This window comes from Lygodium microphyllum, chromosome 4 (genome assembly GCF_053477565.2).
Source record: "Lygodium microphyllum isolate KBCC chromosome 4, Lygodium_microphyllum_v1.1.10, whole genome shotgun sequence".
NCBI lineage: Eukaryota > Viridiplantae > Streptophyta > Polypodiopsida > Schizaeales > Lygodiaceae > Lygodium > Lygodium microphyllum.
In genome coordinates this window covers 64,733,834-64,746,851 of record NC_141138.1, presented here as the reverse complement: position 1 = coordinate 64,746,851, position 13,018 = coordinate 64,733,834, and the positions used below count along the sequence as shown (strand labels likewise).

General features: G+C 43.8%; 1 protein-coding gene across 1 annotated transcript in view; it reads right to left on the bottom strand.

Moving 5' to 3' along the window:
- Positions 1 to 514: 514 nt before the first annotated feature.
- The window catches only part of LOC148037112 (serine/threonine-protein kinase PBL27-like), a 47,690-nt gene continuing 35,186 nt past the window's right edge, over positions 515 to 13,018 (bottom strand). Inside the window, exons 5-6 of the mRNA XM_087677070.1 lie at positions 675 to 776; positions 515 to 571 (exon numbers count right to left, since the gene is read on the bottom strand). Of these exons, the coding sequence (XP_087533196.1) occupies positions 515 to 571; positions 675 to 776 (159 nt within the window). The remainder of the gene's footprint in view (positions 572 to 674; positions 777 to 13,018) is intronic.

The window sequence follows — 13,018 nt, the reverse complement described above, 5'->3', positions numbered from 1 at the left end:
CCTTTGGAAAATTTGCAAAGGTTCACTACAAGATATAAACATTATACTGACATTAAAAGCGATGAAAATATTAATAAAGAAATTTGCCCTCGTCGTCGCAAAAAGTGTCATTATTGGCGACGCCATAGAACAATCGGTATTAGCGTCATTATCAACGTCGCCATTTGTGTTGGTATCAATATCGCATTTGCCGACACAAATAACGATACTGATAACGATGCTTTGCGACGCTGATAACGACACGTGCAGTAAATTTGCGATGCTAATAGCGACGATAACATGGAAAAAAAAATTGTGGCAATACAAAATAGTTTCTGCAATGTATACAATGCTCATGTAAATAAAGACAAAGTGTACTTAAATCATAACATTGATACATGAAATAAATACATGATCACATAATGAAAGCAACTTGTATAATCATGGCAAGATATCACTACTACATAGAAAATGTTTATACAAATCACGTGACCAAAAAAGAAGGGTATGTAAGCTCCGGGGATCCAAGGGCGAGCTATAGATCATCGCCATCCGAAACCTCGTCCTGCCACAAGGGAGCATCGAACGGACTCTGCAAAAAAAAAAAAAAAAAAAAAACTACACATCAGTCCACTATACAATAATGCATTCTAATTATACATGGTAACTATAGACAAGAAAGATAAGTGACTTACAGGGCCACCGCATCCATATAATCGGTTGATCAATGCAGTGAAATCGTGCTTCTCTGTATATTGAGTCTCAAGGCCGGTCGGATCACGATTTATAATGAAGTGCTGTAAAGAAAATAAAATACAACTGTTAGAAATACGATTGTCAGTACAAAGGATATTGCAAAAGAATAAACAAGCAAAACAAAAGAAAAACTTACAAAGTTCTCTAGATATGTCCTATGGCTGCCACTCCCAAGATGATGGACTACTCCAGCCTCTAGTCGTGCCCTCATCGCCTCGCATTGCTGTCTCTAACATCCTAGAGAATCTTTAGTCTCCACCCTGAGTTGGCGCCAGTCATTCGCGTCTAGCTCCTCGGGCTTTGCAGCCCCACTCTTGAGTGCCTTATGTGCGTCCGATCATTTGTGTGATATATATGCATGCATGCACTCCATCATCTAGCCTGTACCAAACCTATCTGCCTGCGGCTGGTACCGGAAACTCCTCATACAAGGATGCTACTATGTAGTCCTTGCTCCCCTCCGGTATGTTTTTCCAATGATCCAAGACGTGTCGAAAAACTTGTTGGCACAACTCTCTCATGCAAGCCATCACCCTTCTCTCCTCATCATTCATGATGACGGCTCCTAACTTATCATCTACAAGGTAGGCATACCCCTTTGGGATATGCCTAAGATGGGTCCTCTCCCACCTGCGACCACGCTCCTGGGCATATCCAGGAGACCCATGTACACCCCATAGGTGTGATAAATCCCGAAGATAAGGCAACTCTAGTAGAATGATGAAACGGAGACACCGCGTCCATGCCTCCACAGCAACCACCTGAGCCACGCTCTCTGGAACCACCACGAGAGTGAGAAGTAGTACATGTATCCCGAGTCGATTGCGAGCTCACTGTATCCAGATCTTTGCAACATCCCCTTGAAGCACTCTCTCCGTCTGGCCCAAGTTTGAAGCGTCGACCTTGTCTGCTCGAAACTGAAGTATTAGATTGCGCCGAAGTAGATCTAATAGAGCAGCTTGATGGTATTCGAGACAGTTCCTGGTCTGCCATGTCTCTGAATCTTGCCATCTGATCTGGAGACATGCGTGTGAAGATCTCCTACAACTCCTTATCACTCATCTCTCAACTCATCCTGATGATCTAAGTATCCACAAAGGTCACTTGCACAAATAAAAAATGATGTTAGCATAATCAATTTAAATCACACAAAGCATGGTAATATAAATCTTTAAAAAATAATCTAACTTAAAATGCATATCTTATGTACACTTATAAGTGATTCTTTAATGAATTGAGTAGGTGGATGCTCCAAGTATGAAGTATCCTATGGTCCCATGTCAATCTCCTGACATAACTCGGCATACATTGGAAGGTCGATAGATATGTCACCACAAAAGGATGAGTCCACCTCGTTCTCAAAGAATTCTTGGACTCCTGTATTTCCATCATTGTTACCCGATCCTGGCTCCTCTACATGCTCCAAGCTTTCGGTGGCCTCCACCCCTTGTAATATCGACCCCTCTATTTGCATATTGACCTCATCTATGGTCGAAACATCACTTTGATCATATACTCTCGCACTTTGGGAAGCTAAAGATATAACATACCACCATCGAGGTTGTTGGGGGTTTGGATAGAAGATTAGCTGTTTACAAATACGTGCAAGAGAGATTTAACTATTGTGACATGTACCATGTCGTAATACAATTAAAAAACAAATGAGTTCATGCACATGTTCACAATGGGCCGGCAACACAAAGGTGCCATGCAAATTCGTCTATTTTTTTCAGAATCTATTTTGAGAAATCCAGATGGACCTCGTCGAACTGTTGCTCTAGCTCCTTCAAGTACCACTTTAGACCATCGCACATCGAATAGTATCATGGAGAAGCTATGATAATCCATCGTAACAATACTTTGAAAATTTCAAAATACTCCATCTTGTCTATAACCGTCTTTGGATCCATTGCTCATCGTCGGCTCTCTTGCTCGAACCTTGCCATGATACCATAGTCTGTTGTGGAGTGCATTTTGTTAATACGCTCCAGGTGGAAATGCTGTACGCGCGACCATGCTGCACTATATATTTTGTATTGTACATTGAAACACAATTATTTTTCACATATAAAATATAGATACGACAAATCCTAAACATGTCATCACCTTTGGACTACATCCCCTCGAGAATTTCCACTTCTCGGTCGAGACCTCCACCCCTTCGTGAGACGTTGCGGTCAAAGCTCCATGTAACCATCACATTGACATAAATTGCAGCATCTCCTCCATGCCCTCGGGATATCGAATCAATCGATGGCGCATACTATGTCGAAATTCAGATCGTGCTTCCTCTCGATCTTGCCTAGCTTGCTGATACCTAGCGAGTCACGTCTTCATAGAGGCATGGTGGAATATACAAAAGAGATTCACTTTCTCCTCCATTGCAGCATCTATTCTTTTTTCTATCCCATTTCCAACCACCATATCTCCAGTCAGTCTATCATCGTCCTTCAGCGACCATAGCATACTGTTGTCTGGATCCACCGTTAGTAGCCATTGTGAAATATGCACTAGTACCTCAGACATCAACCAACCTTTACCCATGCTACCTTCTAGCCGAGCTTGTTGTTGCACAAAGCCTTTCAGGGTTTTCATGAAGCGCTCCAAGAAGAACATCCATCACGTATGGACAGGTCCATCAATCTCCACTTCATCTATAAGATGCACAAGAAGGTAAATTTGTATCGTGAGCATGCTGGTAGGCAGGTATTTCTCAAAGAGGCAGACCGTCTCCACTACTCCCCGCCTCACGGATTCAATAGAGGACGCCTTAATCTCTTTCTGTGAGATCCATTCACTAAAGTCGACAACCTGTAAATTGCCTCGCATATTTTTGGAGTAAGGCATCCTGTGATCACGATCAGTAGTACAAACTGCCACAAATGAGAAAGCATTATGAACAATGCCTACACTCCAAATAGCAAAATACGCAGGCCACTTACAATCCATTCGTAGTACAAACTTGACATTTCTTATGCCAATCATGGGATTTTAGCCCGAATAATTAGTTGTCTTTAGAAAACACAGACCTGAGAGAACGCATCATACACGTCAGAGTATGGATAGACTTGACTATTTGCTTCACAATGCGCTCTTCTTTAGTGGACACAACCGAAGGAGCGCGAGGTAGCTACAAGCGACCATGAGCACTCGACTGCAGGGCCAAAGCGCCTCCATCTTGTCTACCTCCTTTAAATCCATTCGTGCCTCTATAGTGTCTCTCTTTCCTGTGATGTGGTCCCATAGCAAGCTGCCCACATTCTTGAAAATATGCATGGGATTCAACAAGTGGTTGATTTGTAAGTGGGTCCAATATGGCAACTCATAGAGAATTGAGAACCGTCGCATTCGCATTCCGTTTGGATGTGACACCATGTGGACCATTTTTAGCTCATACCAGCTTTGGGCATTTATATGTGTTGGAGGTCATCCAAGAAAACCTTCCCTGAGTTCATGACCCTCTGGCAAGAAAGCGACATGTCCTTAATATACCATCTTCTTCATGGTTTGTGACCTTCGGCAGTCTAACTATGGCCCGCACAATGGACATGCATGATAACCTGAGGTAACCATACCTTTTCCAACACCTCTAATTAGGGTTTGGATTTGTGTTTGATGATAAAGCAAGTGGTCGTGTCCAAGATTTACGGAATGAAGATGGAAGGAAACAATTTTGATTGAATCTTCAAAAATTTGAACTGAAGTTTTTTCAACCAAAGTTATCATTAGTTTAAAATTGTTGTGGTCACTTCTCTCGTCCTCGAATTTTGTCTTTAGAGTCATGGGCCAAGGAAATTTCATCTTTGAGAGTCATTGGTTTAAACATGTTGATCTCCGCATAAAATATCCAAGTAAGCCAGACATAAACTTGCGTTTATGGGTTGCCTCAGGTACATCTTCAAGCATTCGTAGTTGTAATAAAGCATTCCAAAAACGCTCGATATATTGTGAAATAGGCTCATGATCCCTTTGTTGTAGAAGATCCCATTGTTTGATTGCTTTTTCGTGGAATTGGGGTGGAAGGAAATTCTGCAAAAAATTCTTCTAGAAAGTCTCCTTAGTAGTAGGACAATCAATGCTCTTGCGGATAATAGTCCACCATAGGGATGCTCGGTCCACTAGATGATTAGTGACACACTTAATTTTGTCTTTTTCAATATACTGTTCTTCATGGAAATAATCATCAAATTGACTGATAAAAGCAAGTACAATCTTTCCATCGTGTGACCCATTGAAAGTATGAAATTTGAAATTTCTTTTACTTATCTTTGTTTCTTTTCGAATAGATTGCACTTCAAGTGTTGCATCGATCATACATCGTATAAGATCTTTAGATTGCGGTCCATCTTGGTCGGTGGTAGATCGTTGCAGATTGGCTAATTGAGCTTGCAAGGTTTAACATGCACTTCGTTCCTCTTGAAGCTACATTATAATCAAATCCAGTTTTTGCTCCATCGTTGGTTCGGGTAGATCACCTTCAGCCATAAAATCTTCCATGGTTTGATCAGACATCTTGCAAAATTCCAAAAGACCTCACACACTCGAAATCTTGTTAGGGGGATGAGTGTAGTTCAAAGTCGAGTTTACAAGGCTTATTTCTCTTTTTTTTCTTTTATGGCTTTGTGTAGTATTTCTTCTTAGCGGATGCTGAATTTGATATCACGGTCGTCTTCCAAGAAGATACTTTGTGCGTGTAGATTGCATGTTGCAAACTATTTGTTGGAATCTGGCTCTGTCAGTCCACATGTGTGAATAGGGGCTTGCAGAGGGTTGAAGACAAGTTTGTGTTTAGTCCGGTGGGAACTGCCGCTATAAAAGAGAGTTGAAAATTGGGATTTTGAGCCTTAGTAAAGCTTTAAGATTTAGTAAGCTTTTAAAGCCTTAGGCTTTAGTAAAAACTTAACGATTTTTTTTTGAAACATCTGGGACAAGAGGACGTCGACGGCAGATTTTGCGACATGCAGTACATGCTGCCGCCGTCAATGGAAAAAGTATGGGCCTTAAGCTTCATAAAAGCTTTTTATAAAGCTTAACAAGCTTCTAATCCAAACTTAATGAAGAATTGCTTATCTGCTTTGAGAGAAAAAAAGTCTTGTTCAAGAAGCTTTCCGCATGGTCCTCTGCTTTGCAGAGGCCGGTTCTTTGCGATCTGAGTGCGTAGCAGGGGGTTCTTAACTGCAGGAACACATTGGTATTGACGGATTGCCACGAGACTCACTGTAGAGCTTGATCGTTCTAGAAGCTTCGTCTTCGCGCGAGATGGTAAGCGATTGGAAGCTCTCGATCTCCGCTTCGCTCTAATACCACTAATGCACAGATCGGATGTTGTATGCACACGTAGTGAGCGCCGGAAGGTCCCCAAGAACAAAAGAACTTTACTTTTACACAAAAAACAAGAGAGAAGGTTTGCACAACATGAAGCAAAAGACTAATTGGGTACAATCTCCCCCCATGCCTTGTGTGAGCGCTCCACAAAGTATGTATTTAATATATTATTCATCTCTAAGCTCAAAAAATAGTCCAATTTATAATTAGTACGCTTTACACTACAAGATATTGGCCTTATACCGACATTAAAAGCGACGAAAATGCAAATAACAAAATTTGCCCCCGTCGTTGCAAAAAGTGTTGTTATTGGCGACGCTATAAAACAGTCGGTATTAGCATTGGTATTGGCGATACCGACGCCAATACCGACACTGATAGCGACGGTTTGTGACAAAAATAATGACGCCAATAACAACGCGAGCAGGTAAATTTGTGATGCTAATAGCGACGGTAACAGGGAAAAAAAATTTGTGGCAGGGCAGCTAGCATTGTATGCTTTATTTAAACCATATAAAATAGTTTATGTATTGTGTACAATGGGCTTGCAAATAAAAACAAAGTATACTGAAATCATAACACTGATACATGAAATAAATACATGATGGCATAATAAGCGATTGGTACAATCATGACAAGATATCACTAATATATAGAAAATGTCTACATAGATCAGGCGACCAAAAAATAAAGGTGTGTGAGCTCTAGGGATCCAAGGGCGAGCTACATATCCTCGCCCTCTGAAAGCTCGTCTCGCCACAAAGAAGCATCAAACAGACTCTGCAAAAAAAGAAACAACACATCAGTCCACCATACAATAATGCATTCTAATTAAACATGGTAATTACGGACAAGAAAGATGAGTGACTTATAGGGCCGCCACATCTATACAATCGGTCGATTAATGAAGTGAGACTGTGCCTCTCTGCATATCGAGTCTCAAGGCCGGTCGGATCGCAATTTGTAATGGAATACTGCAAAGAAAACAAAATGCTAACAGTTAGAAATATGATTATCAGTACAAAGGATATTGTACAAAAATAAACAAGCAAAACAAAAGAAAAACTTACAAAATCCTCCAAATATGTCCTGTGGCCGCCACTCCCAAGGTGATGGACCACTTCAGCCTCGAGTGATGCCCTCGCCGCCTCGCGCTACTAACTCCAACGTCCTGGAGAATCTGTAGCCTCCTTCCTCAGTCGGCACCACTTGTCCTCATCTAACTACTCGGGCTTTGCAACCCCACTCTTAATTGCCTTGCGTGCGTCGGATCGTCTCTGTGACATATATGCATGCATGCAATCCATCATCCAGCCCGTAGAAATTCTATCTACTGAGGCTGAAACCGGAAACTCCTCATGCAAGGATGCTACTATGTAGTCCTTGCTCCCCTCCGGTATGTTCTTCCAATGATCTAAGAGATTGTGCCGAAAAACTTGTTGGCACAACTCTCTCATATAAGCCATCACCCTCCTCCCCTCATCATTCATGATGGTGGCTCCTGATCTATCATCCACTAGATATGCATATCCCCCTGGAGTCTACCTAAGATGGGTCCTCTCCCATCTATGTCCATGCTCCTGGGCATATCTAGGAGACTCCTATGCATCTGGTGTACTGACCGGGGTAATATCTCTCGGAGTGGCACCCATAGGGGTGCCACCTGCTGCTGACGGTTGAGCAAAAGTCAGAGTAACTGGAATAGACGTTCCCATAAGTGTGACAAATCCTAGAGATGATGCAACTCCAGCTAAACGACGAGACGGAGACACCGCGTTATTGCCTCCATAGCATCCACCTGAGCCTGAGCCACACTCCTTGGAACCACCACGAGAGCGAGGATTCGCACATGTATCCCGTGTCGACCGCGTGCTCTCTACCTCCGTATCTCTGCAGCATCCCCCTGACCTTGAAGCACTCCCTCTCTCTGGCCCAAGTCTAGAGCGTCAAGCTCATCAGCTCGAAGTTGAAGCATCCGATCGCGCTGAAGTAGATCTAGCAGAGCGCCCTGACGAAGATTGAGACAGCTCCTGGTCTGCCATATTTCTGAATCTCGCGATTTGGTCTGGAGACATGCGTGTGAAGATATCCTGTAACTCCTCATCACTCATCTCTTGACTCATCCTGAAAATGTCACCTGCACAGACAAAAAAATGATGTTAGAATAATGAATTTAAATCATACAAAGAACAGTAATATAATTCCTTTAAAAAAGATCTCACTTAAAAAGCATATTTTATGTACCCTTATAAGTGATTGGTCAACGAATTGAGTAAGTGGATACTCCAAGTATGAAGCATCCTATGGTCCCATGTCAATCTCCTGACACAACTCCGCATACACTGGAAGGTCGATAGACATATCACCACAAAAGGATGAATCCACCTCGTTCTCAAAGAATTCTTGGACTCCTGTATTCCCATAATTGTTAGTCGATGTTGGCTCCAAGCTTTTGGTGGCTTCCACCCCTTGCAATATCAACCCCTCTATTTGCATATTGTCTTCATCTATGCTCGGAACATCGCTTTGATCATATACTCTCACACTTTAGGGAGTTGAAGGTATAACATACCACCATCGAGGTTGTCGGGGGTTTGGATAAAAGATTACCTTCTCACAAATACGTACAAGAGAGTTTAAACCATTGTGACATGTACCATGTCGTAATACAATTAACAAACAAATGAGTCCATGCACCTGTTCACAATGGGCTGGCAACACAAAGGTGTCGTGCAAATCCGTCTATTTTTTTTCAGAATCTATTTCGAGAAATCTAGATGGACCTCGTCGAACTGTTGCTCCAGCTCCTCCAAGTACCACTTTAAACCACTACACATCAAATAGTATCATGGAGAAGCTACGGCAATCTACCGTAACAATACTTTGCAAGTTCTCAAAATACTCCATCTCATCTAGAACAGTGTTTGGATCCATTGCTCATCGCCGGATCTCTTGCTCGAACCTTGCCATGATACCACAGTCCATTGTGGAGTGCATTTTGTCAATACTCTCCACGCGAAAATGCCGTCTGTGCAACCACGCTGCACTATATATTTTGTACTATACATTGAAACACTCAAATTAGATGTCGCATATAAAATTTAGATACGACAAATCCTAAACACGTCATCACCTTTGGACAACATCCCCTCGAGAATTTCCACTCCTCCATTGAGACCTATGTCCCTTCGCGAGACGTTGTGGCACTTCTTCCTCTGCAGCTCTTCTTTGTCTTTCTTTTTTGACCTTCCTGTATTCTCCCTCCAGTTTCTCCCTTTCTTCTTGCTCCTCTCTTTTTCTCTTTTCAACCTCCTGTTTCGATGCCTTTTTAGCCTGACTTGCTCTGTTGTTTCTTCTTCTTCCTACTTCCTCTTCTTCTCCCTCTCCTCGGCCTCCTTGAGGGATTGTCTTTTTGATTTTTCCAAATCCTTCTTCTTTCTGCGGCCTTCATCCGGATTCTTTTTCTTTTGCGCTATCTTCTTCTTGGTTTGCTTGACCTGCTTTTTTCTTGATTGCTCTTCTTGCCCCTGTCCTTCCTTATCGGTCTCAGTCTTGTCGCTGGACCTCTCTTGGTACTGATGAGGGGCTAACCTATCAGGCATTTCCCCTTCCCCCTCTTCTACATCCTGCGTCTCTTTCACGGCCTCCTGGATGAGCGCTGTTAAAATGCTTCCATAGGCGATGAACGAATCCTTGGACAAGGCCTTCTTTGTTTCTATGGCCTTAGATGCTGGAGACTCTCCTCTTGCGGGCGTGCTTTCTAAAGCCAGCACTTTAGCTACCTGGTCGATAGTTTTGCGCACATAGCCATTCCAATCAACCTCATGCAGGGTATGAGCTGCTACATTCTCCAGCACACAGGCACACTGATTTGGTGCATCAATGCATTGTAGCACTGGTTGGAGAAGAGCGCATGCACCAGTTTTTCTTGAAATCTGGTTTCTGCATCAGGGATGTCCTGAATGCTGATGCCGTCATTCGTCAGTACGTCCTCCTTTCTCATCCCAGCATGGCGTACACATCTCTCTTCTGCTTCTTTTCTATTTTTGGTTCTAGTCCTAGCGCCTTCTCCACCAAGGCAAGGGTTAAGTGAACCGGCACCTGCTTGGCGTTTTGTCCCCTTCCTATTGTGATGGTGCCACACTCGTTGTCAGGGTCGTAAGACATGAGAAATTCCACACACTTTGTGTGATCAGGTTCTTGTGTGAATCTTTCCAGGTACTTGGTGAAGTTGCATTTTTCAATGACTCTCATGGCCGCCTCCTCCTTGGCCACCAAACCTTCTATGTTGTGGATGGTTCGGAACTTTAGCTGGTTGTAGGCGCGGCTCTCCAGAGTGATGCTGTACTGCGCTCTTTCCTCTTCCGTGAATGAAAGTCAGTGGGCATGGTCTTGTTGCGACATCTTTCGTTCCTGTCATAAACCCCAGTTTCCATTAGTTCTTCCAAAGTAATAATACAAAAACATCATAGATTGAAAATGAAAGACTCTATGTGTTTATTGAATAAAAGCCTTAAAAATCCTAACCAATGTGGAGCCTTTCCTTTCAGCTTTAACTTTTTGCCTTTTATTTTAAAGTTCTTTTGGCATCTTTCTACCTCGCTTTTTGTCCACGTGGTTATGCGTTTTGCTTGATTTTCACTGGTTTTAATTGATCTCTTGGTTCATCTTACTCCCATTCCCTTCCCAGCTCGAGAAGAATCATTACTAGGATTGAAGGGGCGGGAGATTGAGGACCTTCGGCAATGGGTCTTAGGAGTCATCGGTGTAGGAACCAAGTGTAAAAATCGGGGTTGTACTCTAACTGAGATGTGCGATCGAGATCAAAGGGGCGAGTGCCAACGTGTGTTATGTAAGTGAGGACATATGTTAGAAAGTCATCGGAGGCACCACGGCTAGCAATGTGTAGTTCCTCCTCAGTCAGCAGGCGATCGAGGTGAGGATGTCCCTTGATGTGCTCTTCTAGGGGGCGGTTGTGAAGAGTGGTTAACACTCTATAGGAGGTTGGCGCGATATAAGTGGGGTCGTACTCCGCTGTTTTGATTGCGCGGCGCTGCTCCATGTTGGTCATGACTCGGCATTCCTCTACTTCCCATTGCAACCTAAGAGTGTAGCAGTGCCGCAAAAATGGGGATTCACTCCCAGCAAGTTGGAATAATTCTGCGATTTGTTGGTCGGTGATGGTAGAAGTGGTTCGCTAATCGTATGACGTTATGAGGCGTTGTTTGAGGGCTTGCTCTTTAGAGACCTTGCTGTCGAGCAATACAGCAGCGGAGTTTGCTGACTTTGCGAAGGCAAGTTCAAACGTCTCCCAAGAACAAGGCATTGTGCGAAATTTGGTTGCAAAAGGCATCAAGCCGTCTAATGCAATCAACCATGTCATCCCTTGTATCTGCGTGGCTAGATCTGAGGCCAGTGTCAAAAATGACTTCCACTTGTGGGAGGGTTTAAGACGTGCTGATGGTTGGGGTTTGATGGCACTAGAGCCTTTGATAGTGGATAGTTGTGGTTGTGGGTGTGCCTTAGGTAGCGGTCGGGCTTCTGGGCTTAGGGCTCGGGGAGCAGCAGCTACTTCTGATGGACTGCTACCTTCAGAGTGGATCATTGTTGTCAAATGGACTCTAGTGGGTGATGTGTCATGCGATGGTGTTTGTCTTTTGGGCCGGTAGGCTTGTTTGAGTCTCTCGGGCATATATGTAGATGGGCTTGATGGATGTGGGCCTAGGGAGCACTATGACTCATGGTTTTGAGGTTTGATGGGGCTAGGGGTGATCAAGCTCAGGGATAGCATACGAGTGGTGGTCTCGGCCAAGTGGGCTTTAAGGATATATAACCAGGTGTTTCCCTCATAGTAGCCTTGCGCATGCAGCAGGGCTTTGGAGACCCACCTTTGTCGGATCATGCCCTGATTTCTACAGCTACGCCTTGGTGTCCTAGGTTTAGAGCTATAGGTCTTATGACTTCGTGTGTGATGGCTCTTAGGTGGCAGTTGCAGCTATTTAGGCATCCATTGGAAACTAGGCTGTTGAGCCTTAGCTTTTGTCACCACGAGTAGTGGTTCTTGAGAGGTGGTGGGGGGCGGCCGGGCACTACCCTTCTCCTTAGATCTGGATGCTAATAGTTCAATTGGTGGTCGTGCAGGCTGTTCCATCACACCACCCTTGCTGAAAAGATGGCGAGGTGAACATGTTGCGACTCATAATCGACGTGGCAACGGGTTCACTTCTTGAAGGTTCACCCTAGCAGCATTTCCGTGCCTGCGTCCTTGGTGTTTGGCAACATGTAGAAGACCATTGGTACAGTTTCAGTCTCGATAGAAATGACAGTCCTACACTTGCCGAGGAGTGCATAGGAGCGGCTCCCATATGGATTTAACCTAGAGCTAGTGGGTTGTAGTGGTGGTTTTCCAAGTTGGGTCCAATGATTGTGAGTTAGGACGTTGAAGTCCACTCCCTCGTCAATTAAGGCATTGAAGATGCATGTCCGCTTGGTAGTGACCGTGATATGCAGGTATGCACATTCCATGATTTTCTCATCCACGTCATCGATTTTGATGATAGTGGCTACTTGGACATTTGACTGGTGGTTCCAACATTGGTGGTTCATGCAAAGGATGCGCGAGGGGATAGTATTTCTTAACACGGCTGCCATTGAAGAAGCATATTCCTTCACCGGCTAGAGTTTCAAGCTCGATGTTGCCCGTTTGGCTGATCGCACGAACCTTGAAAGGTCCAAGACCCTGAAACTTCATTTTTTGCTTGTGCCCCTTGACTGAGTATAGGAGCACTAGGTCGCCTTGTTTGAAGTAACGTTGCTTGACATGCTTGTCAAACCAGCTCTTACGTCATGCCTTTTCACATATGAGTGCATGAGTGGCTAGAAGACGGGTCTTCGAGAGGCGTTTGAGTTCTACTAGGCATTGCGTCCATGCTTCCTTTCCTTCCCATCGCTCCTGAAG